Source organism: Schistocerca piceifrons, chromosome 2 (genome assembly GCF_021461385.2).
Source record: "Schistocerca piceifrons isolate TAMUIC-IGC-003096 chromosome 2, iqSchPice1.1, whole genome shotgun sequence".
NCBI classification, from domain to species: domain Eukaryota; kingdom Metazoa; phylum Arthropoda; class Insecta; order Orthoptera; family Acrididae; genus Schistocerca; species Schistocerca piceifrons.
In genome coordinates, this window is record NC_060139.1 from 662,817 (window position 1) to 689,914 (window position 27,098).

General features: G+C 43.2%; 1 protein-coding gene across 1 annotated transcript in view; it reads left to right on the forward strand.

Moving 5' to 3' along the window:
• LOC124776679 (cytochrome P450 9e2-like) overlaps positions 1-25,620 on the forward strand; it is an 89,007-nt gene extending 63,387 nt beyond the window's left edge. The window contains exons 3-7 of the mRNA XM_047251782.1: positions 7,719-7,927; positions 8,013-8,205; positions 13,637-13,858; positions 17,261-17,524; positions 25,385-25,620. Of these exons, the coding sequence (XP_047107738.1) occupies positions 7,719-7,927; positions 8,013-8,205; positions 13,637-13,858; positions 17,261-17,524; positions 25,385-25,620 (1,124 nt within the window). The remainder of the gene's footprint in view (positions 1-7,718; positions 7,928-8,012; positions 8,206-13,636; positions 13,859-17,260; positions 17,525-25,384) is intronic.
• Positions 25,621-27,098: the final 1,478 nt, after the last annotated feature.

The window sequence follows — 27,098 nt, forward strand, 5'->3', positions numbered from 1 at the left end:
GTTAAGTTTTAACGTCGTCACACAGAAAACATTCCACTTCAAAAGCTCGCGGTTGTGCATGATCGGGCTGAAAACTGATTTTGATGGTGGTTTGTCTGTATGAATGTGCCATATTGCGTCGGTAGTGATGGACTCTGAACTAGCGGCGCCGAAGTAGTAAACAACTACGGGCACTCGCGACCGTGCAGACGGGACGTAAGCAAAACGTCCTCTGCGGAATTCAGACTGTGTCCTAGACCACTGTTGGGGATGGGTTTACATCAGGGAGAATCGAATGAATTCGAACGATACAGTCTGCTCCCCCCCCCCCCCCCCCGTCCCACTTACGCAAAAGGCGCAGAATGTTCATAAAACTACGTGAAACTCCTAGAAAAGTTCTTTGTGATGTTTTTGAACTCGTGCATCACATTGTCTCGATTGTCAATTTCAAGGCGTTGACCGTAGACCTGAATTTCTGCGTTTTGTCGCTTTATGGTAGGGTCTTATTGATAACACCAAGTTTCGTCACCCACAACGATTTTCTTTATCAGGAAACTACTGTCCACGTTTGGCATTTCAATCATGTCGCGACTGCCGTCCACGCGTCGTTGTTTTGTTTCGGAGTCATGGTATGGGGGACTAATTTTGCACACACTCTGCTCTTTTAAGGAAGTTCTGGAGGTGTTGCAGGACTGCGATTTGTGACATAGCAACGCTGAAACACTACGTCCGCACGTCCACTATTAAAACTGTCGGCTCATAACTGAGTGGTCGAATACATATCTCTTGTTTACATTCCTTAGTTCATGGGTGGGTTATTTCGCTGACGTCTTTCATACGCTAGGAATAAAATCGGTCTCAGGACTTTTTGGGCAGTCTGTGGAGATGTCTGCGTGTTAGAGAACTAACAGAGAGAAGTTACAAGTGGCCAAGTCTACTTTAACTACGCCGTCGAGAATCGGAAACATGAGGAAGACTAAAACGACTAGCCGACTATGAGGTCATCATAAATAGAGCACGATCTAGGATTGAGGAAATGTTGTTGCTGTGGTCTTCAGTCTAAAGACTTTGGTGCAGCTCTCCATGCTACTCTAACCTGTGCAAGCATCATCTCTCGGTCTCATCTCTACGATTTTTACCCCTATACCCCCCCCCTTCTGCCCCCTAAGCATTCTTCCAGAACTAAAGTGGTGATCCCTTGATGCCGCAGAATGTATCCTATCAACCGACCCCTTCTTCTAGCCTCATTAGTTATGTGATCTACCCTTATAATCGTCAGCATTCTTCTGTAGTACTACATTTCAAATGTCTCTATTCTCTCTAGTCTAAACTGTTTATCGTCCATGTTTCACTTCTTCAGTAATGGTTCTTTCGCCATTGCCAGTCTACATTTTATATCCACCCTACTTCGACCATCGTCAGTTATTTTGCTCCCCGAATAGCAAAACTGATTTACTACTTTAAGTGTCTCATTTCCTAATCTAATTCCCTCAGCATCACCTGATTTAATTCGATTACATTCCATTATCCTCGTTTTGTTCTTCTTTATGTTCATCTTATATCCCCCTTTCAAGAAACTGTCCACTCCATACAACTGCTCATTCAAATTCTTTGCTGTTTCTGACAGAATTACAATGTCATCGGCAAACCGTAAAGTATTTATTTCTTCTCCCTGGACATTGAATCCTGCTCCAAATTTTTCTTTTGTTTCCTTTTCTGTTTGCTCACTATACAGACTGAATAACATCGGCGATAGGCTGCAACCCTGTCTCACTCCCTTCCAAACCGCATCTTCCCTTTCGTGTCCTTCGACTCTGTCTTCTAACGTAAGACGTGGGGTCAGTATTGCCTTCCGTTTTCCAAACTGATCTTCCTCGAGCTCAGCTTCTATCAGTTTTCCCATTCCTCTGTAAAGAACTCGTATTAGTATTTTGCAGCCGTGACTTATTAAACTGCTAGTTTGGTAATTTTCACACCTGTCAACACCTGCTTTCTTTCGGATTGGAATTACTGTAATCTTCTTGAAGTGTGAGGGTATTTCGCCTGTATCAAACATCTTGCTCTCTAGATGGAAGAGTTTTGTCGTCGCTGGCTCTCCCAAGACGATCAGTAACTCTAACGGAATGCTGTCTACTCCTGGGCCCTTGTTTCGACTTAGCCTTCCAGTGCTTTGTAAAATTCTTCTCGCAGTATCATATCTCTTTTCTGATCTTCCTCTGTGTCCGTTTCCTTTTCCCTTCCTTCCACCTATCTGCTTTCCCTTCTTTGCTTATGACTGGTTTTCCATCTGTGCTCTTGATATTCATACAGGTGGTTATCGTTTCTCCAAAGGTCTCTTTAATTTTGCTGTAGGCAGTATCTATCTTACCCCTAGTAATATATGCTTCTACATCTTTACATTTGTTCTCCAGCCATTCCTGCTTAGCCATTCAGCATTTCCTGTCGAGCTCGTTTTTGAGACGTTTGTATTTAATTTCGCCTGCATCATTTGTGACATTTTTTTAATTTCCTTCTTTCATCGATCAAATTCAACATCTCTTGTGTTACCTAAGGATATCTACTGAACTTCGTCTCTTCACCTACCTGATCCTCTGCTGCTTTCACTATTTCATCTCTCAAAGCTACCCATGCTTCTTCTACTGTATCCCTTTCTCCTGTTTTTGTCAATCGTTGCGTAATGCTTCCTCTGAAACTCTCTACGACCTCTTGTGCTTTCAGTTTAGTCAGGTTCCATCTCCTTAAATTCCTGCCTTTTTGCAGTTTCTTCAGTTTTAATCTGCAGTTCATAACCAATAAATTGTTGTCAGAGACCATATCTGCCTCTGGAAATTTCTTACAATTCAAAATCTGGTTCCTAAATCTCTGTATAACCATTATATTATTAATCCAAGACCGTCCAGTGTCTCCAAGTCTCTTCCACACGTATACAACCTTCTCTCAAGATCCTTTAACGAAGTGTTGGCTATGATTAAATTATGCTCTGTGTAAAATTCGACCAGGTGGCTTCCTCTTAAATCTTTTCCCCCAGTCCACATTCTCTTACTACTTTTCCTTCGCATCCTTTTCCTATTGTCGAATTCCAGTCCCCCATGACTATTAAATTTTCGGCTCCCTTAAAGTCTGAATAGTTTCTTGAGGATATATGGGCAAGGAAATCGGCCATGTCCTCTTCAAAGGCACAACCTCGGCATTTGATTTAAATTGTTAAGGAAAACCATGTAAGCAACCACTTTGTGGGTGGCAGGGTGGGGACCCGAAGCGCCATTCTTCCGAATACGAATCTAATGTCTCGTCACAGCAGCACTTTGCTCATCAGAGTATCAATGAGCCCAGTCATCCGTAAGTTGGGCCTAACAAATTTGATTGCAAGTATCACCGACTCTCACCACTACGTGCAAACCAGTAGTCAGAAAAGACGGTTCTTTAAATTCTCTAAGAGGGTTCTCGAGAGATGTGTAGCGTCTTTTTTCGACTATCTGTAGTTAAAATGGTTCATTATATCTGTTAAACGCTCTCGGCAATCAAACAGACCTGTAACCATTGGCATAGCGCTTCATTTTATACGCTGTAAGTCTCCTGTTAATCCAGCATGATAAGACTACTATACTTTTGGGCAGTACTAAAGTGTCAACCTTAGTAATATATGTCTTCTCTTTTGTAGACAATTTTTCCTATCAATGATTCATAGACTGCCATTTGCTTTTCTGATAACTGGGATTAGGTGGTTTCTCCATTTCATATACCTATTTAATGCTAATTCCAAATACTTATATGGCGTGACTAATTCTAATGTCTCAGTAATCCGGAAGTACCACACTCTTACGTTTTATGGACATCACAAATCTGCTTCTCTCTACTGTAAGAAATAACTCTCGGTCTTTGCACCAGGCTGACATTTTGTCGTGATCTAACAGGAGGTTACTAGTGTGTAAGCAGCGCTGTCATTTTTCCGTGGAGCTCTGGATGAAAATTTTGTCAAGCTACGCGCAGTGGATGCCTGTCGCTCACACGGACGTGTGTGGCACCGAGTATTCGTCTGTGCGATTTTTAGCAACTCGATTGTTGTGGTGACGTGGAACTTCTAACACTATCTCTCCCAGATTTGGGCCTCTGACAATGTTTCTCACTGGTCGACAGACCGAACGCATGAATGTCGAAATACATTTCAGGAACTGGAAAGATTCGAATGTTGTGGAAATAGTTTTGAATCGGATATTTTCTTCGTTACCTTGCGTAATATAGAACGCTAATGATTTATGAAACTGTAAGTTGTGTTTCCAATAACTGCAGTTCTGTAGCGGATAAGGATGGACCACTCCATTAGAAATATTGCATGAAGAGAATTCAATAAAGGATGTAGGACATTTTAAAGTATTATGTGTTGACATTAACAATAAACTGAACTGGTAGGCCCTTTTTACAAGTGGTCATTAACGTCTAATCTGTGCAACTGTTACATTACGGATACCAGCAGATTTTGGGAATAGAAATTTCAGAAATAGACTTTCTTTTACTATTTTTACTAAAATCTTATGGTATCGTATTTTGGGTAACTCGTCACTGACGAAGAGATTTTTCGTTGCACAGAACCTTTTAATAACGACAATATATGGTGTACTGTATACAACGACTTATAGAGAGCTCTTAAAATAACTGGACATATCTACAACAGCTTCACAATACACTTATCCCTTATGAAGCTTGTTGGCAGCAAGTAGTTACAGCTCGAAAAAAAGCTAACATCCATATTCTTATAAATAATACCAGAAGAAGAAATGATTTACACTGTCTTTCATTCCGCTTTGTTCATGTGGCACGGGAAGAAGCGAGATATTCGCAAATAAAAAATCTTTGATCATTTACTCATTGATGTAAAGGATCTACTAGATAATTATATTACTTAAAACATAAATGGCAATTATATCTGCTTGAGAGCTCCCTGTGTCTGTATGTTTAACAACATCATGTGCCTGTGCGTGCGTGCTTACGCGCGTGTGTGTGTGTCTCAGATTGAGACAGAGAGAAAGAGAGAGAGAATTTAACATAGTATATTCGAAAAATAGTAACAAGAAATGGTATATTAAGACAACCATGTAACTGATCACCATGTTACCGTATTTTTAATTGAGAAACTATGCGGAAAGTGATAACCTGATGCATTCCGTATCGTAATGAGAAAAGGAAATGAAACTCCATGGAACACATAAACAATTCACTAACAAACCAGCTAGATTGCACTCACTCAATACTTACCACTCTTTAGATTTCAATTTCAAATCAGATCCAACGTTTACTAGAAACTGAGTGAACTATAGCACAAAGAATCCTTGCAGTTGCCTTAAAATATATTCTGTATTTGAACCTTCAGAATCTTATTACGAAATTTGTGAAACACATTCATGAATTACTCGTGATAGGGAAATACTTTTCTCAGTCTAGGAGTTGTAAGTGAGACACAAATAATTCTACTAACTAATACAGTGGTGTGCGAAAATTAAGGCGGAAACTAACTGTAGAATGATGTGTCACTGTCAAGTAACTTTTAAAAACTTTGTGCTGTGCCTTACGGCAGGTGTTGTCATTGGGGAAGCCACGTCAGAGAGATCCACCGCATGAGTGTCTAGGGAAGTGATCCCAGTGGTGGTTTCCCGTTGCCTTCCACTGATGATGAAATGATAATGAGGACAGCACATCACCCAGTCCCTGAGCGGAGAAAATATCCGACCCAGCCGGGAATCGAACGCGGGTCCCTTGCCGTGTCAGACCACCGCGCTAGCCACTTTTTTTATTTCCTTGTTCGTTGTTGATCGTTGGGTTTGGTCGTTGCGGACATCACATGACATCCGTTAAAGTTCGTTTGTTAATCCTTCCACTCAGTTTTTTTTAATTACAGAGGCTAACCAGCTCTCTGACCGAACACGCTGAGCTACCGTGCCGGCAATCACTCAGCTATCGGGGCGGACTGTCAAATAACAACCTGATGAAACCTGGAACGTAAGTGGAAGGAACTGCTGCACTGCAGAAGATAACTGAAAGAATTAAGCAGTCAAACGGAAATGACAACTTTATTCAGAGACAAGATTTACACTGATCACCACGGACGGCAGTGCCTGATGTCCAGCGAGTTGCCACGCTGGCCGCAAGTGTGGTGAGGGATCCTGTGGTGGGACACTCCACCCCTCCACCAGCGCGATTGACTGCTGGACGTCTCCCCAACACATCCGTGGGACTGAAGTTGGGGGACGCGCCGACCAGTCCATTCACAGAATATCCTCTAGTTCCAAGAAGTTGCTCCACCTCGTCACGCATTGTCATAAATAAAAAATTAAGTGAGGACCGAATGTACCCCTGAAAAGACGCACATTGAGAAGGAATACAGTCTCACAATCTCACCGTTTAGTGTTCCGCATTGAAAGATTTGGAGGTCAGTACGCCCATGTAACGTTATGTCTCCCGACAATATACCACCTGGTGCAGTATGCACCCTTTCCTGGGTGCATTATGTACCCTTATATGGCGCGAGGTGCCAACGAGTAATGCATCCAGGAGCACTATGGAAAAGGCGATACTGCAGTGTCTGTGTTATTCCGAATTACGAGCCAGTGTTCCTCTCGACTTGGATGCATGTCCGAAGGAGCAGTGCATTGTACTCTGGAATAAAATAGGCACTGCAGTATCGTATTTACCCGCCGACACCGGGCAGGCGACTTTCAAGTAGAATGACTCCCCAGGACGGGAATTTACGTAATGGATGTACAAGTTGTAGACACATGGTTGACGACAAATGGTAGTTTGGCTCAAGCCGTGAGTCCCATTCGGATGGCCAGATGGTAAGGCGGCTGCTCGCAACGAGCGGGAAATCGGGGTTCGAGTGCCGGTCCGCTACACACTTTCACAGTCGTCGATCCACTATACAAATGATGGTTGCGCATATTCGCAACTGAGAATACATTTCGTGTATTACCGAACATGGTCGCTTTGGCGGTACAGGTGTTATGGTGCGGGGAGGCAGTACGTTGCATGGGTTTACTGACCTCCAAATCGGTACACTCACCGGTCATCGTTTTTCCGACACTGTACTGTTTCCCCATTTGCATCTTTTTATGACTGACAGTGCGTGACAGCATCGAACAGTTCAAATGGAGGAGCTCTTGGAACGAGAGGATAGTCGTAGAATGGACTGTCCTTCCCTTCCCCGAATTAAGTCACATCGAGTACACGAGGCATCCGTTGGGAACACGTACTGCAGCAACTTCATTCGCACCGAGACCACACAGCGGTTGTCATCCACGATGGGGGAGGCGCGGAACGCGCTTACCGGTCATTGGGTCAGCGTGGGACACGCTGCAGAGAGTACATTGCCGGCCATGCTGAACACACACGCTTTTAAGAACCGTGTCCCGCGTTTTGTAATGCCCAGGGAATCATCAAGAGTCGCGATGACTTCAGCGTAATTATTGTCGGTAAATAAAAGTGTCATTCCTGTTCGTCTCATTGATTAATTATTTGCGTTAGCTGCTGTACTATATAGTAACAGTTCTTTCTATGTATTGTCCAAGTTTCGTCAAGCTATACTACTTGACAGTGTCACGTCGTACGAAGATAAGTTTTATTCTTAAGTTTTGCACACAAGTGTATTTCGAATTATACATTAAAGTGATTGAAAATAAAACAGTCTTCCACATTTCTTTACAGTAATTATATCCACCTGCTGACAGTTAATTATAACTTTGTCCAAGCTTCCTCAAGAAAGGAAGACATCTTCACCGTAGAGATGAAGGACCTCTTCACCCGGGTGGCGAACGACATAATTGCAACGACGGCTTTTGGTCTCAAGGTGGATTCGCTGATGGACCGCGACAACAGTTTTTACCGCATGGGCCGCAGACTGACGAAGGTAAACCCCCTTACCGCTGCTGGTTACTTCGTATCGCCGAGGATCATGCAGGTAGGTTCGACGAGTGCTCTACTGAGCTGCCTTAGTCGAGCTTACACGGATTTCCGACTTTCCTTGTCTTACAATGTTATTGCAGGTGCTGGGCATCCCATTCTTCGACCGAAAGTCGGTGCAATTCTTCAGGTCAATGGTAAGGGACGCAATTCAGGCCAGAAAGAGGGAGGGTATCGTTCGTCCGGACGTGATAAATTTGCTACTGCAAGCACGCCGAGGTGACGTAAACTCTGAGGAGCAAGAGAAGATCGGACCTACAAAACGCGATGTTATGAGTAAGTACATAGCAGCAACTACCGTAACACCTTCTCAGAGTGACAGCTCTTGAGTTCACAAGGTTTTTCGCTATGCTTTGGAGTTTTTCTTGAGATTTTGAGTAAAATTTTCGCTACAGCTGTTCTTTTAAGTAAATGTAGCTCATTCCTCGTGTCACCAAGCCTTTACGTGTGTTAGGTCGCAGAAGAGTTTAGATTTATAATGAAGTACCTGCTCTCAGTAACTTAAAGTAACCAGTTTGAAATTGTACTACAAACTGCTGCTTCCTCACACCGCTAGATGCAAACATCAATTATATCTTTACGCTAGTAAAACACACAAGGTTAATAAACTACGAGTAAATCGAAATTTCACATATACGAGGGCTATTCGGAAAGTAAGGAACGATGCATCGCGAAATGGAAACCACAGTGCAAATCAAAACTGTTTTATTTTCAACAGTTAGCTACAACGTCCAGCTATTTATCTCCATAGTCGCCGATCCGACTTAGACGTTTGTCGTAGCGTTGTACCAACTTTCCAATACCCTCGTTACAGAAGGCAGCCGCCAGTGCTTTCCGCCAATTCTCTACGCTGGCCTACAGCTCGTTGTCCGTGCCGTGCGGTTCGTCTGAGCAGAGATGAAACTCAAGAGGGAGACAATTACGGGCTGTATTGTGCGTAATAAAACATTTCAATTGAAAACGATGCAGGAGGATTTTCATTGTCTCTGCAGAATGCGGCTGAGAATTGTCTTGAAGAAGAAAACGCACGACAGTTGTGTAATGTTGGCTACATAGCTTCAGGCGAAATTTCTCACCAGACTCTCGTACTTGGCGGGAGACACTATTGTTCTAGGTATCTTTATATGCTCCCTGTGTGCTCAGAACTAAAAAAAAAGACGTAATGTGATCGACGGGCATACTAGAGGCACTCTCCAACACACCTGTGCAAAACGTCATCGGATTTTCACTTTGGTTTCCATTTCGCGACCGATCGTTCCTTACTTTCCGAATAACCCTCGTACTATGGTTTCTCCGAAGCTGTTTAGTGTATTTGTAAAGCTGCTAAATTTCCACTCTTGCTGAGAGTCTCACAATAACGATGCAGCTAAAAAGACTGTATCCCAAGTCTCCAAGAAAAGTTCTGTTTTGAGAAGACCTAATTAGACTCTGGGTACAAATAATTTGTGCTACATACTAATTTCCTAATGTTAACTGCTTAACATTTCAAGTCAGCGAGAAATTTCTTATTTGTATTTATTGTATATCTAAATATATCTGTCATTAAATAAATATCTTTGTCAGCACCTGCGACCGGAAGAAGCGGTAGACCTTGCAATGTTTAATAGATACTATTGAAGAAGAAATTAAGCTTTTCTGCCTTTGTGAGGAATGAGTAGATCACATTAATAATGTTTATGGATGTAGAGGAAGCTTTCCATAATGTCAATAGGTAGAATGTGTTCAAAACAACGAATAAAATTATGATGGAGTAATTACAGTTACAGAAGAGTTATGTTATGTTTACGTTATCGACAGCGAATGAAAAAAGAAGGAGACCAAGGTTTGTGAGTCTGTTACTTCTAACTGAATTTATGCGCTAGCCATTTTGTTCCTCTGAAACGATTTTACCTGGGAGTTTATAGGATGAGGTCATGCTGAAAATTAACATCTCTGAATTTTTTACCTGAAAACTCTTATAGCATTTCAAATAAAAAAGCGTTATTAACTTTGTAAATCTGTGATTGGACCGCTTCATCACCATCAAAGTTAAGTCCTCGAAGGTGTTCTCAAAGTTTTGGAAACATGAAAATCTGATGGGGCCAAGTCGGGAATGTATGCAGGATGATGGATGACAGCAAACTCGAGGGGTTGGGTTGTTACACATGTCGCGACATTCGTCTGTCGTTTGGCATTGTCACGCTGAAAGAGAGGACGAGTGGACGAATTCTTCGAATTTGAAACTCCGTTACAGCACGCTGATGCTCACGCACCGACGTAGTTACACCACAGACCTAGTTACGCTACACGCCGCCTTGTTACACGCTACAATTCGGATTCCTCTAGCAGCATAGGGCTGCAAATATGTAGACATAAAGAATAAATATATAGAATGTTAATAACATTGGTTTTCTTTAAGATGTTTTTAAGAGCTTTCAGATAAAAATTCGGAATATTACTTTCCAGCGCACCCTCGTGTAACAATAATCTTATTTAAACAAGTTGAAAATCCCATAGCAGCTGTTCTAAAGTAGCACAGGATTGTGTTGCGGCATTTATAAAATTAGAGCGACCCATCGCTAGTGTAAATAGGAATGTAGAATGCAAAACTTTCAAAAGAATACACATGAAGTGGAGAAACAGATGAGTAATTTTGAATTGCCTATACAACCTGTGTGGAAACAAACATGGTTAAATTTCAGAGATCCGAGTTCCTGTATATCTGTGTGATAAACTGACTTACTGCCGACTGAATATAATGTATGGTTTTCCTAAATTAGGTCTTCTGAATATGTGGAATGGGTTCTGATATGCTCTTTGTACCTGATATTAAAGCTTGTAACAATCTTTATAATATATGCAGAGCTATTATATTTGAATTGATAATCTGTGAAACTATTATACAGATATTTTTCTTCTGTTATTGATAGTAGGCCATTTTGACATTTTTGTGTCTGGCTGATAACTGTGTTTTCATCACGTTTCGTTTCGTTTCTCTGGTATGAAAGTCTTTTTTGATCTGCACTTCTATATGTCTAATGTGTTCGTAACTTTGCTGATTTCAGTTTAAGTTTTTCCCTTTATGTATCTTGTTTTTTCCTCCAATTGCACCCATTGTTTAAGCTGCATTCATAATCCTGTTCTGTTTTTCTTGTTAATAATTTTGGTTGTCGGTTTGCCACACGTCAAGTGGCTGCCAGGTTTCGAAGAAATACCTAGTTCGATATCTTGTGGAATTGCTGAATTTAAAGATACAACAAGAAAATAATTTAATACACACTCATGCTCATAAATTAAGGATAATGCTGATACATGGTGAAACAGCGCTCTGGTGGGCGGTATTCGGGTTTAAATCACCTCGGGGTATGACCATGCGGTGCATTTGACCTGCGGTCGTCGCACGGTGGCGCTGGCAGCAGTCTACATACGCAGAGGTGTGTTGGTGCATGTCAGAGTACGGTGCAACGAATAAGTGTGCAGACGTTTTCGGTCGTGACTGTGTGTAGAAAGAACACATACTGATGACGTTATGAGGGGTAGAATACTAGGGCGACTGGAGGCTGGTCAACCACAGCCAGTCGTAGCATGGGCCCTCCGTGTGCCACAAAGTGTGATCTCAGGATTATGGCAACGATTCCAGCAGACAGCAAACATGTCCAGGTGCTACAGTACGGGACGTCCACAGTGTAAAACACCACAAGAAGTGCGATATCTCACCATCAGTGCCCGCAGACGGCCACAGAGTACCGCAGGTAGCCTTGCTCGGGACCTTACCGCAGCCACTGGAACAGTTGTCCCCAAACACACAGTCTACAGACGACTGAACAGACATGGTTTATTCGCCCGAAGACCTGCAAGGTGCATTCCACTGACCCCTGGTCACAGGAGAGCCCGTAAAGTCTGGTGTCAAGAACACAGTACATTGTCATTGGAACAGTGGTCCCACGTTATGTTCACGGACGAGACCAGGTGTGGTCTGAACAATGATTGTCACTGGGTTTGCATCTGACGTGAACCAGGAACCAGATACCAACCCCTTAATGTCCTTGAAAGGGACTTGTATGGAGGTCGTGGTTTGATGGCGTGGGCTGGGATTATAATTGGTGCACGTACACCCCTGCATGTCTTTGACAGAGGAACTGTAACAGGTCAGGTGTATAAGGACGCCATTTGCACCAGTGTGTCCGCCTTTTCAGGGCTGCACTGGGTCCCACCTTCCTCCTGATGGATGATAAGTCGCGGCCCCACCGAGCTGCTATCGTGGAGGAGTATCCAGAAACAGAAGATATCTGACGAATGGAGTGGCCTGTCTGTTACCCTGGAACAGAAGATATCGGGCGAATGGAGTGGCCTGCCTGTTCTCCAGACCTAAGCCCCTTAGAGCACCTCTGGGATGCTCTCGGTCGACGTATCGCTGCACGTCTTCAAACCCCTACGACACTTCAGGAGCTCCGACAGGCACTGGTGCAAGAATGGGAGGCTATACTACAGCAGCTGCTCGACCACGTGATCCAGAGTATGCCAACCTGTTGTGCGGCCTGTGTACGTGGGCATGGTGATCATGTCCCATATCGATGTCGGGGTACATGCGCAGGAAACAGTGGCGTTTTGTAGCACATGTGTTTCGGGACGGTTTCCTCAACTTACCACCAATACCGTGGACTTACAGATCTGTGTCGTGTGTGTTCCCTATGTGCCTATTCTATTAGAGCCAGTTTTGTGTGGTGCCACGCTGTGTGGCACCACATTCCGCAATTAACTTTAATTTATGAGCACGAGTGTAATTTGTGCCTCACGTCTTTTGGGATAGTCTTGAAATACATTAAGGTGAGAAAAGTCGTGTCGGATCTCGTGTCGTTCAGCGTAGATCAGGAACTGGACTGACTGCTCTGCTGTGTCCTATAAATATTCGATGGGAATCATGTCGGGTGATTTGGGTGGCCGAGTCATTCGCTCGAATTTTGCAGAACGTTCTTCAAACCAGTCGCAAACAATTCTGTCCCGCTGGCATGGCCCATTGTCATTCATAAAAATTCCATCTTTGCTTGGAAACATGAAGTCCGTGGATGGCTTCAAATGGTCTCGAAGCAGTCGAATAGAAACATTTCCAGTCAATGATTAGTTGCGTTGGACCACAGCATACAGTCCATTACACGCAAATAGAGCCCACACCATTATAAAGCGACCACCAGCTTGCTCAGTTAGCTGTTAGCAAACGTACTCCCCTCGGTCGTCTGCTGCGACAGCCCGTTGACGTCAGATTTCGCCGCTCTGTCCTAATGGATATGTTCATCATACGTGCCACACTGACTGCTGCAGCTACTTCACGAAATGTTGCTTGTCTATTGTCACTGACAACTCTACGCACACGCCGCTACTCTCGGCGAAGGCCTCGGCCACGGCACTGTCCGTGATGAGAGGTACTGTAATGCCTGGAATTTGGTAATCTCGGCGCACTATTGACGCGTATAGCTCCGACTGTCATTCGGCGTTCGAAGTCTGTTACGTCCCGTCGTGCGCTCATAATCACCTCGGAAACCTTTACACTTGTATCACCTGAGAGCAAATGACAGCCCCACCAGTGCGCTGCCCTCTTTGTACCTTGTACACGTGATACTATGGCCATCTGTGTACGACTTTTGTCACCTCAGTGTACTGCGTCCTGGCGATGGCAGCACTCTTGACCTGCCGTTGCGCATCTTTATTTGTTTTTCTTTTCCGACGGCAGCTCTGACTGACGACGACATCGCGGCGCAGGCTCTGATATTTTTCTTCGGTGGCTTCGAAAACGTGTCAACAGCGCTGGCCTTCTGCAGCCACCTGCTGGCTACGCACGAGGAGGTGCAGCGGCGCCTGCTGGACGAGGTGGACGATCTGATGCGGAAGAGCGGGGGGCAGCCCAGCTACGAGCAGGTCATGGCCAGCCAGTACCTCGACATGGTCGTCTCCGGTAAGCGGAATTCTTCATAGGACCTTGACATTATTTTCGAAGTCATTAATCTTGTATCTTATCATTTGCGTAATTTTGTCAACTAGTATACCGATGAGAGTTTCACCACCTGCTAAACCAGTTGTGACTAAATGCAAAGCGATTTGAGGGTTGTATCCGTGGCATTATGAACCCTATAAAAATACATGGAAGTCATAAATTGTGTTGTCACCATTTTCTTTAATTATGCTTTTAGATTTATGCATCATCAGATTAATCTGAAAAAGTCCGTAAGGAACCACAAGTAATATATAATGCATAATAGTAGTTACTGACCATTAAAAGCAAAGAGAAAAAATGTACCAAAATACAGTGTGAAAACATACTAAGATTTTTGTGATCACTTGTAGGTATGGACTCATCCATCTTTTCCGTAAGACAATATGCCAAGCCGGATGATTGCGGTAACTGCGCCGTACAGGAGGGCGATTAGGCCACCAGGTGGGAGTCGTGGTGAGGATCAATACTTAAGACTTGAATACGATTATTATAATCCCAAACTGGAGGCCGAGTATAGTTACAAAATAAATATACATCATGTCGAAAATCATAAAATAACCTGCTTTAGAGAGAGAATCAAATCTGACGTTGTAGGGAAGGGAAGCTAGTTCCTTGTTGTCATACCCTTCAATTCCGGGATAGAAAATGTCGTATTGAACCAGGATAATGAAAGACTCCATACTTCATTTCACAGGAGAAATGACTTAAGGAAAGTACTGGCTTCTGACTGTCCTACACGAGCCCGCGATTTGTCATCCATACAGTCTTTCTGGGAAGACGTGTGCTCCCGTGGGAGCTTTGAGTCACCAATCACCATGAATCATTGGCATGTGCTTCAGGCATGGTTAGAAATTCCTCAAGATGACATTCGGAGGCTGTTTGGTTCCGTGGCACAACAAATACTGCAGTGAATTCGTGTACTTGGGGGACCCAGTTCATACTAGTTTTGATGAATATGTCCCGAACAGAATGGAAGTTTAATCGTCTAATAACCGTTACGTGATGAACACCTCTACAATGTTTCACAAACATCAGACTTTTGCTACATGTTGTGACACTTTCCATTCCCATGAGTGTATACTGAGACACATTGGACGCCATCGAGCGAGATGTAAGTAATCTGAACAGTGATAGCAAGAACATTCTAGAGTAATGAGCGTCACAGGAGTGAGCATGGGTTACGATTACTCCCATTGCTTTTCGTGTCTCGAGGAGTCCACAGCACGACACGTCGTCGCTACCTTCACGGCGAAGGGGAATGCTACACGATGCTATATATGTGCTAGGTATGTGCCTTTATTTCATTTGCTCATGACACTGATATTATAGATCGACTGGACAAAGTCCACATATGGATTAACCCTCCTGCCGTAGATGACTTGGTAAGGTCTCAGGCCAGTGGAAGCACCCATTTTTTTCGTCTTACGGTCGTATTGCATGCAGAAGACCAAAATCCAAGTTTTCATGGTTCTCGCTAGTATTTATTGTTATAAATCTTAAAAATGATTCAGCGTGTTCACTCGACGATTCCATCGTCTCTGGTATTTCTCGCTGAATCATCAATATAAATTAAAACTGATAAATTTCCTCCATTGATCAATAATTAATCAAGACGATGAACCCAACTTGTGACTAAACTTTTACGTACAGTTTTTCAAACGTTTTGTCATTCTAACAGATGTTTGATATCCTAGTATGTCGAGAAATGATCGAACGTGCTTGTATTTGTTCCCTTCTTATTCTTAGGTATTGATCGAATAATTCCTAAGTCTACTCTTGCAAAAGTCTCGTGCACCTCTTCCAGAGGATCATACGTTACACAAATTAATCTTCGCCTTGTAGGAGTTACATTGTTGAACATCAGATTTACGACTTGTTCACTACAACGTTTGGACTCTTCTGCTACTCGTTGTTTACTCGTTGTTTACTTTACACAATGGCCGGGGAACAAATTATATTACTATTCTTGAGTAAAATTACGCTGTTCTTGAGTAACTACCCACGCTATTTCCTTTATTAGAGATTTTGTGTGACAACCCATTCTCTTCAACTGGAATTCACTGACTCATATCGCCCACTGGGTACATAAAATTCAGCAACCATTTAAACATAATATGTTCCGTCATTATCATGAACTCTCTTCCTCCTAAGAACCAGTTGATGTGAGACAAAGCAATTTTCTATAGTAGTGCCTTAGTGCAGTTATATTCCAGCTTCTTCACCTGATAGAAAGCGAAAAATAAAGGGTGTTTACAACCATAATGCGACAGAATAGCAGCAACAGCAGAATTCAGCGCGTAAGCTACATAAATTCAGGGGAAGGGAGAGTAAGATTTGAAATCGCGTGCGACGAAGTCATTAAGAGACGCAGCCGCAGCTCGGGTTGGGGAATGATGACGAAGGATCCCGGGAGTTTCTTCTTCAAAGAATTCGTCAAGGCATTTGTTAAAGCGGTTGAGGAAATCGCGGAAACGCTAATCCAGGTGGCTGGACGGTGCGAATGCAGCGACAATGACTGGACCTCCTCACTCAGTTCGTGTTGCTGGAAGAACAGGCTCTCCAAAACATGGGTACGCTATCGCATACACTGCTGTTAAACGAGTTTATGTTGTTTTCTTTTTATCTTTCGATGGACAGATGAATGTTTGGAATCCTATGATTTACTAGTCTGAAGAATATCTGTAGTTTGTTAACATTCCGCAGTTCAGAGAAGTTCGTGATAACTTCAGTTAAGTTGTGATCAGAACGAGTGCTGTCGCTCGTTGAAGACGCACAGATCTGTTTACTTGACTGAGTGCAAGGGGGCGCTTATCTATAGTTACAGACACACAGTAAACTAATTGGACTCTCTTGCATCGCTGTTTTGTGTCTTCGCTGAAAATGGTTACGTCGTAGAGGTGCGCAAGAGGTTGTGTTCGGGTGAGTCGTAAATCCATCACCTGTAAATAAATGGCATGTGAAAATATGTATACAATCCTGTACGCGCAAAAAAAAAATGAATGGTCCTCGCTACTTAGATCGTAAGCGGGAAAACAATACGAAAAATTTTGATCATCTCTTAAAATTTCTGCTTCTTTACTTACTCGTATCCCTCTTGTAATTACATTATTATTCTGGTAAGATCTTTTTAAATTAAATAATAGTAACATACGTCATTGTCGTAGCTGATAACATCCTGCACGGCGATGCAGAAGTGCTTGAACAAACAAGCGCGGTCAGCGTAACATCCTTTCTCCTTCCCGAGGCAGCTGTTTAACCTTATCCTACTTCTGCTTAAAATATGTGGTTCGTGGCCTTCCCGTAACTTCCAAAAGTGTCTACGTGTATTTGACGAGAACAGTTCCACCCGTTATGTGTTCGCAGAGTCGCTCCGGATGTACCCGTCTGCCTTCGTCCTCGACCGCCAGTGCGTGCGACCCTACCGCCTGCCGGCCACAGAGCACTGCCGGGGAGTCGAACTGCGGCCCGGGGACGACGTCTGGGTGTTTGTCCACGCCATCCACAACGACCCCAAGTACTTCCCACAGCCAGAGCGCTTCGACCCGCAGCGCTTTAGCCCCGAGAACAGGCGCAGCATCAACAAGTCCACTTACTTCCCCTTCGGATCTGGGCCTCGCATGTGCATTGGTAAGCATTTTTCTCGTGTTGCAACCAACTATTGGGACATTAAACTTCTTGTACGAATGCATGTTTTCGCGGCGACATCCGTTAGTAAAACATTCTCGGGTTTCAAGCCGCGTCAAGTGGTTTACTGCCCACGAGCTTTCGGCAGAGATCTCCTCTGCCACTGTCAAGTTGATGACAATGGCAGACGATATCTCTGCCGAAAACTCGTGGGCAGTAAACCACTTGACGCGGCTTGAAACCCGAGAATGTTTTATTAGTGAAACTTCTTGATCGTCCGGTCACTGTTTATATTGGTGACCTCAGCTTGTTCACTGGTTTACTTCCAGGGATAAGGGTTGCAGTAGTGTGGCGCTGTTTGCCGAAGTCTTTTTACCCACATTAAAAAATGATTGTTATATTCTCTTGCATTGTGACTTTTTCATTGCACAGTACACGGAGTACATTGAAAGTAAATACACTGACCATGCAGGAAGAACACATAGGTCAAATAACTTTCTCGTAAACAGAATGACGCTCCTTAGACAAACGTAAATATAATTAACATATTGCTTCGGGCCCTTGTCGTGTTATTGTCGTCTTTTTCACTCCAAAGACTGGTTTGATGCAGCTCTCCACGCTATTCTATCCTGTGCAAGCCTCTTCATCTCTGAGTACCTACTGCAACCTACATCCCGCTGAATCTGCTTACTGTATTCATTTCCTGCCCCCCCCCCCCCTACGATTTTAACCGCCCCCCCCCCCCCACGCTTCCCTCCAGTACTAAATTGGTGACTCCTTGATGCCTCACAAAGAGCTCTACCAATCGAAACCTTTTTCTAGCGAGCTTGTGCAACAAATTTATAAGAGAAATTCTATTCAGTACCTCCTCATTAGCTACGTGAGCTACCCATCTAATCTTCAGCTTTCTTCTGTAGCAACACATTTCAAATGCTTCTATTCTCTTCTTGTCTAAACTGTTTATCGTCCATGTTTCACTTCCATACATGGCTACACTCTGTACAAACACTTTCAGAAAGGTCTTCCTGACACTTAAATCTGTACTCGATGTTAACAAATTTCTCTTCTTCAGAAACGCTTGTCTTGCCATTGCCAGTCCACATTTTATATCCTCTCTACTTCGGCCATGATCAGTTAGTGTGCTTCCCAAACAGCAAAACTCACCTACTACTTGAAGTGTCTCGTTTTCTAATATATTTCCTTCAGCATCACCTGATGTAATTCGACTAAATTCCATTATCCTCGTCTTGCTTTGGTTAATGTCCATCTTATATGCTTTTTTCAACTCCGCTTCCAAGTCCTTTGCTTTCTCTGACATAATTACAATGAAGCAGCAGATCTCAAAGTTCTTATTTCTTCTCCCTGGACTTTAATTCTTACTCCAAATTTTTCTTTCGTTTCCCTTAGTGCTTGCTCAATATACAGATTGAATAACATCGGGGATAGGCTACAATCCTGTCTCACTCCCTTCTCAACAACTGCTCCCCTTTCGTGCCCGTTGAGTCTTATAACTCCCATTTGGTTTCTGCATAAATTGTAAACAGCCTTTCGCTCCCTTTATTTTACCCCTGTCATCTTTAGAATTTGAAAGAGAGTATTACAGTCAACATTGTCAAAAGCTTTCTCTAAGTCTACAAATGACATAAATGTATGTTTGCCTTTCATTAACCTATCTTCTATGAGAAGTCGTAGAGTTAGCATTGCCTCACGTGTTCCTAGATTTCTTCTGAATCCAAACTGATCTTCCCCGAGGTCGGCTTCTACCAGTTTTCCATTCTGCTGTAAAGTATTCATGTTAGTATTTTGCAGCTGTGACTTATAAAATAAATAGCTCGGTAAATTTCACACCTGTCAGCACCTACTTTCTTTGGAATTGGAATTATTTTACTCTTCTAGAAGTCTGAGGGTATTCCGCCCGTCTCACATCTCTTGCTCACCAGATGGAAGAGTTTTGTCATGGCAGGCTCTGCCCAGGCAATCAGTAGCTCTGACGGAATGCTGTGTACTCGCGGGGCCTTGTTCTGACTTAGGTCTTTCAGTGCTTTGTAAAATTTTTCACGCAGTATCATATCTCCCTTCTCATCTTCATCTACGTTCTTTTCCATTTCCATAATATTGCCGCTTGTATAAACCATACTCCTTCCACATTCCTGTTTTCCATTCTTTGCTTAGCACTGCTTTTCCATCTGAGCTCTTGGTATTCGTATAGGTGAATCTCTTTTCTCCAAAGGTTTCTTTAATTGTCCTGTGACATATGCGTCTACATTCTTACATTTGTCCTTTAGCCACTTTGCACTTTCTGTTGATCTCATTTTTTAGATGTTTTTATTGTCTTTCGCCTCGTTCATTGATTGCATTTTTATATTTTCTCCTTTCATCGATTAAGTTCAACGTCTCTTGTGTTAACCAAGAATTTCTACAAGCCCTTGTCTTTTTACCTGCGTGATCCACTGCTGCCTTCACTATTTCATCTCTGAAAGCTACCCATTCTTCTTCTACTATATCCCTTTCCCCTGTTCTTGCCAGTCGTTCCCTAATGCTCTGTCTGAAACTCTCTACAACCTCTGCTTCTTTCAATTTACACAGGTCCAATATCTTTAAATTGCTACCTTTTAGCAGTTTCTTCCGTTTTAATCTGCAGTTTATTACCAATAAATTGTGGTCAGAGACCACATCTGCCCCTGTAAATGCCTTACAATTTAAAATCTGTTTCCGAAACCTCAGTCTTACCATTATGCGATCAATCTGAAACCATCCTGTGTCTCCAGGTTTTTTCCACGTATACAACCTTTTTCATGGTTCCTGAACCAAGTATTAGCTATGACTAAATTACGCTCTGTGCAAAATTCTGCCAGGCGGCCTCCTGTTTCATTCCTTTTCCTCAGTCCATATTCGACCTACTACTTTTCCTTCTCTTCCTTTTCCCACTATCGAATTCCAGTCCCCCCATAACTATTAAATTTTCAGCTCCCTTGACTGTCTGAATAATTTCTTTTATCTCATAATGTATTTCCTCGATGTCCTCCCCATCTGCGGAGCTAGTTGGGATTTAACTTCAGATACAGCTGTTTATTAAAAAAAAGGATTGTCTCAAAAGAGGAACGACACAAATGACATCAGCGCTCAGCGTTCAGAATAACGTGTTTCAGCTATGTGGCCGAAAGCAATGAGTATCCGCAAGTAGGAGGCAATCTTCAAATTTCTAATGACCACACAACAGGCAATAATGATGAATACAAGGTATTTAATCAGCGATAGCTGCTGTATTGCAGACCTCTTGGTCCACGGGGAAAACAGTGGTTCGCCATATCATGTGATTGGGTTATCGTCAGACGTAGACTGGCGCATGATACTGGCAGGCCTTGTCTGGCGCAGTAAGCAGGCTCTCCATCTCTGAGTCTGCAAGGACTGGAACTACCGCACACCGTCGTATCGAGGGTGAACTGTGTGTCGTCGGCATAGCCATGTGCCATGCGCTGCAAAGTGTTAGTTTCACGGTCCACCTTGAACTGTCGCACACTCTAACAGAGGCCACAATGCAGCGCATCACGTGTCATTTCGGTGCTGGACAACAAGAACTGATGAGCAGTAAACACGTTACACCGTCACGGACCCTCGAAGTATAGAGGAAGGCTGGCTCAATCAATGTGTCACGGTACACAAAAGTAAATGCCGAAGACAAGATATGGGCATTTTATTCCACTTGCCATCAACAGACAGGTTTCTGTTAGGATATGGAGGTATGAGGGTAGTCATAAGGTTTTAATTATTGCATTATTTTTGTTGTTGCAGTTATGTATCTGCAATACTGGTGAACTCTGAAATCCTCACATCGCTGTACCGTGCCACGCCACTGAAATTTAGAAAAGAAAATGGCGCATCCCATTTTAAGGGGAAGAACGTTGGAACGATCATTTTTGAGTTGATGAAGTTGAATTGCTGAAGTGGTGCATAAACTCAGCGTGAAGACCCGGGAGTCGCAAGAGGAGGCCCGCGTTCTCAAAGACAAGCGCGCCGTAATCGAGGCAATAGCTGAAAAAGTGAAAAATCACTTATGGATGAATTTTCAACATCTTGCACGACGTTTTCAACATAATAAATATCACCGGTTGCTGTGTTCCGCGACTGCTGACATCCATTCACTATCTCGAATGTCCTAAGCTCGTGGTCGTGCGGTAGCGTTCTCGCTTCCCGCGCCTGGGTTCTCGGGTTCGATTCCCGGCGGGGTCAGGGATTTTCTCTGCCTCGTGATGACTGGGTGTTGCGTGATGTCCTTAGGTTAGTTAGGTTTAAGTAGTTCTAAGTTCTAGGGGACTGATGACCATAGCTGTTAAGTCCCATAGTGCTCAGAGCCTCTATCTCGAATGACCTCGATGTCGACGGGACGTTGCAGCATAATCTTCCTTCAATTTGACACTCATTCAAAAAGCCCGTCGAACGGAGGCAGCGATGGATATGCTGCAGCTGTGTCAAGACTGTTCTCAGGCTTCAGACGCCTCTAGATGCAACATTATGACCCCGACACAGAGGACGAAAGAAAACAGTGACAACATGTTGGTTCTTCGCCGCCGAAACGGGCGATACCCAGCCAACGTAGAGTCAGGTGATGCTGGATGCCATGGTTTGGTCAAAACAAATTATGTTCATAAGGGGCAAACTGTAACAGTAGCATACTACCAAAATCTCCTCACTGTAAACTTCCCAAGGGGCCGATTTTGAACCACAACAATTTTCCGCAGCATTCTGCACAGGACACAATTATGCGTGCTTCTCCTTTGGACTATACACAGACCTGTAAAATTGGCGTAGTGTATCATAGACTATCATAATTAAGCATAGACTGTAGTAGATTTCCTAGCAGCGTTGGTCAGTTACCTGTACGTTAGATGCGTTGCATACGTGTAGTGTGTTACCCCATCACAGTCGCTTTCTTTACATGTGCGATCGGCGTCTCTCTAGATTCCATTAAAAACCAGAAGCGCTGAACCGTCTGGACACTGAATGAGGATTTATAAAGGGCCGTGTAACATACGGAATATTTTTCTTCTACATAGTTGTCCTCTTGTCTGTTAGTTAAAAATAGCAGTATTTATAACAAAACACAAATTGTCAACGTTTAATTTAGGTTTTATTGTAGTAAAAATATAGAAAACAAACACGTTTATCATACAGCGTTAGAAAACGATATTTTCGCAACAAAAATGTAAAATAAAAAAAGCTGCAACACAAAATTATGTCAATCTTAGCTTCAAAACTTATTCGATTAAATGAAATATATTTCTACTACTCATAAATAACTTTCGCGTTTATCAATAATAACAGGAATTTCTTGCCCTGGGTACAACATGAGAACAATAATTACATACTTTTATGTCTGTGGGTGTAAACTATGACTGCATCAAAAGAAATTGCTTTGGAGACATAAAAGCGCGGAAATTACACGATTAGCTGATTTATATTACTTACTAAATGCGAGTGTATATTCTGCGTGTACAAAACTAACAGGCAAACAAAGAGAAGTTGTTGGCTCCCAGATCCTCTCTTACACATCCATTTGTATTTCCTTCCTTACCAAAACTGCCGGTAGTCCTACCATTTACTACACCATTTATGTAGTGTGATAAAACTACCAAACCATATTGGTAGACGGCAGCTCGTAAAACTGAATCATTCCGCTATATTCTCCTGACATGGCATCCAGTAAGTACTTGAGGAAACATTGGTTACGAGGCATTTTCGGAATGACGACGAGGTGATTTTCAAGTTGGAACATTTTCTGGACAACCAAAATGCAGACAGCCAAAGCGCTTGCCATGTCATGATATGTAGATAAAAAAAAAAGATGTTTTACAAAAGAATGACTGTACCGAGTTAGTAAAAAACAGCGAAACTTTGACAGTTAAGAAATGCTTGAGAGTTCAGTCCACAGAAATAAAATTTTTTTTCGAACTGTTAAGAAAATAAGATTTTTTTCGAACTGTTTAGAAATTTCTAGGATTGATAGTGAACTTGGAGAGAGTTAAATATACACGGGTACGCCAAAAATATGGAAACAGCAAAAACACAACACATTGCCATGCCTAATATGCAGTATGAGACCATTTGCCTTTCAAAATAGCTTCCAGTCGTCTGAGAAAGGACAGGTCACGTACGGTTTTCAAGGGAATCTTGTTGTCCTGCGAAATTTTGTCAAGTCGAGGTAACGATGATGGAGGTGGAAAACGATGGCACACCCGTCTCTCCAAAGTAGGCGACAAAGGCTCAGTAATGTTAGATACGGTGTCTGTTCCGGCCACAGGGGATGCTACAATTCATCCAGCCCTGGACGACGTGAGCTTAGTGAATAGAGGTCTTGTCATCTTGGAACAAAGCACCGCCACTAGAGAGGGGAAAAGGGGGGGGGGTTTACCAGGGGATGGACCTGATAAGCCAAAGGTGATATAGACCTTGGCAGTAACGTGACCTTCCGGATTAACCACGGAACCCATGGGATGTCACGATATGGGTGCCCAAATCATCGCCCACCTGGTTCACTCCTGGGACCTAAAGACGGGCAGAAGTTGGGAACTGTGTGAAAAATGACTCCTCTTAGCGAACGACTTTCTTCCATTGCCCCATGGTAGAGGTTTTATCGCTTCGACACCATGTTTTCTGTTACAGGCATTTCCGCCAGCGACGAGCGGCTTTGCAGTTCTAGTTTGGTCCTGCTGACATAATTCGCGAGTGGGCCATCCACTTCTGCATAGACTTGTTACTGTTGTCCTCTTATTATTCGTCACAGTCCTCTTCAGTCACCATCTCTGACGATCACTCAACACACAGTCTCATCCGTGTTTCAACTTGGCGCATGATATTTTTTCCCTTTCCCTCTATATGGTATAAACGATACAGTGACTGTTGAACTGTTGAAACACCAAACACTTTGGCTCCCTTTGTCACGTAAACATCCTTCATACGAGCAGAAACAATTTGCCCACGTTCGAATTCACTCAGCTCTTACACAAGGCACTCAAAACTATACAGAACACCGCTGTTGGCACGACTGACCCTTGTACCGTACTCAGGACACAGCAAGGCTGCCATTTGTGGTCAGGTACAACAAGGCATGCTGCAGGCTTGGCTAGCATCTGCATTTATGATTAACAATGCATTTCTGGCAGTCTTCCCATATTTTTGTCCAACCTCTGTACGAGCACATGCAGCGTTAAGTGAGTATACTGAAGAAGGAAATTCTGGTCAAGAAATCATCTCGGTTGCCAAAATTCTCCTATAACACTCTGCACAAGCACAAGCGGAACCAGCCAGCCGTGAAGATCTGGACCACCGTTACTGTGGCTGTGAAGTCGTCGCATATGCTTCATGTGTAGACTGCACATTCTGACGAAGACACTTGTAAATGGCTCTGCGAGATCATCTGTTTAATTGTGATTGTCCAGAATTATAAATTAGAGCTTGGGCAGCCGAGGCGGTTTCGTTTATCGAGATTTCTTACTTTATGGATGGCTACGGCATCGAGAGAAACGAATAAAAGTGATTACAAGATACGTTCGACTGATAGTTTAAACCGCGGTCCTCACAGGATCACCTTGTGGAAGCCTAGAAACTAGGTAATAGGTGTGTACCGAGAAATTTTTCCTTTAAATGAAGACGATGACGAGCTACAAATAGCTAATCTTTAGAGATATACTAGAATGAAACATCGGTAAGCACCTCCTGAAAGATACACATGTTCGTTTTGGGCTAATTATGTCTTCTACACAACTGAATAATAGGAAAGTAATTAATACTAACTCCTTGAGAACACCAGTAGGTAGCAAATTACGAGCACAGAATATGCTTCTGACTGGGGTCTTGTTGTTGCAGCCCAGAGGCTCGCGTTGATGGAGGTGAAGCTGGTGCTGGTGCACCTGCTGGCGCGGTTCAGCCTGATGGCCGTCGCCGAAACGCCGGCGACTCTCCAGACGGACCCCAACAGTCTGACGATGGCCATCAAGGGCGGCAGCTGGCTCGGGGTGCAGCGCAGACGTCGAACACAATTGGACAGCGAAGTTGCCTCGTTCGGGGGCTCTCGAGAGAGCGCGTTAATGAGAAATTTGTAACTGGTACTACTCTAGTACAAGAATCTTGTGTTCTGTAGAATATGAGAGCAGAAGGGGATCACAGGTAGTCCGTGGAGAACTTTTCAACTGACGCGCAGCACTTGCGACATACAAATTCGAGGTCTGTAAATAAGTAATGACCCACATTTTTTACGAGAATCTTAAGAAGAAAGTAGAGCTGTCTCCAACTCGAAGGATCGTTTTAACACGGCAGTGCTTTATTAGGCGTTGTTAAATTGAAGAGAATATGTTTTTGCCCTTCTCCAATTTTTCGATAAATAACTAGCCAGCTACAGAATTACCTGCAGTGGCCTCCCCACCACAGTGAAGTTTCTTCATCAACAGAGGTGAAAGCTGTGATAACAGAGAAATCTGAAGACCGCCTGACGATTAAATCTCGGGCATGTGGAGTCCGACAACCACTACATCACCTCGCAATATGCAAGTTACACGCAGAATACGCACAGTAAACTACAAATTTAGTCTGCCGCTTTCAAATCAGTCTTCTTGGAAAGTACCTGCTATAGTAATGATCCTACGCACCTCTGGTAATCAAGCATGTAATCTGCCTCTATTATTCGCCCACAGTGTTATTGCACCTGGGAGTTTGGGCCCTTCGGTCAGTTTATCGAGCGTTTTTACCCTGGTAATTCACGAGGATACGCTAAACCACTTGATAATATATGCACAGCTGTGCCGAACACATTCACTGTGGGATGCGGTTTCCTTGGCCACCACCGTGCCTGTGACGTCACCGCATGTTTCCTGCAACAGCCGTGGGAGTCCAGGTACAATGATATCGTGGTTAGGTAGTACACTTATATTCTGAAAAATACCTTACGGTGCGTTGTGGAAGGTAGTTGCGGCTCCACTATCGTTCGCTCTCCCTTCTCCTTTCCATTCCTGTATTGCAAGTGGGAAGAACCGCAGCCAGTAAACCTCTGTAACGGCTCCAATTTATCTAACTTATCTTGTTGTAGTCATTTCACGTGAAACATAGCAGGAAATAATACGTTCACTGTTTCCTCTTGGAATGTTTGTTTTCTAAATTTCAATAGCAAACCTCTCCTCGATACTCAACTCTTATCTTGTAAAATCTTGCAGTTTACTAAACATCTCCCTAACGGCCTCGCGCTTCTTAAACGATACCATAACAAAACGTGACACACTTCTTTGCATTTTCTCAATTTCTTCTATTAATACAGCCTGGAAATGGTCCCAGACTCACGAAAAACATTCAACAAAACGTTTTACAATTGTTCTGAAAGCCACTTATTTTGTGGATGAATTCTATTTCCAAATTTTTATTCCAGTGACTCTCAGCCTGGCAACTGTTTCCTCTACTGTTCGTTTTATGTGGCCGTTCCACTTGCGTCTGTCCGGTCGGACAGTTACTCCTTGGTATCTTACAGCTGGTACTGTTTCCAGCGGTTTACCACCGATATTGTAGTAGTTGTATTAGATCACCTGTACAAGGG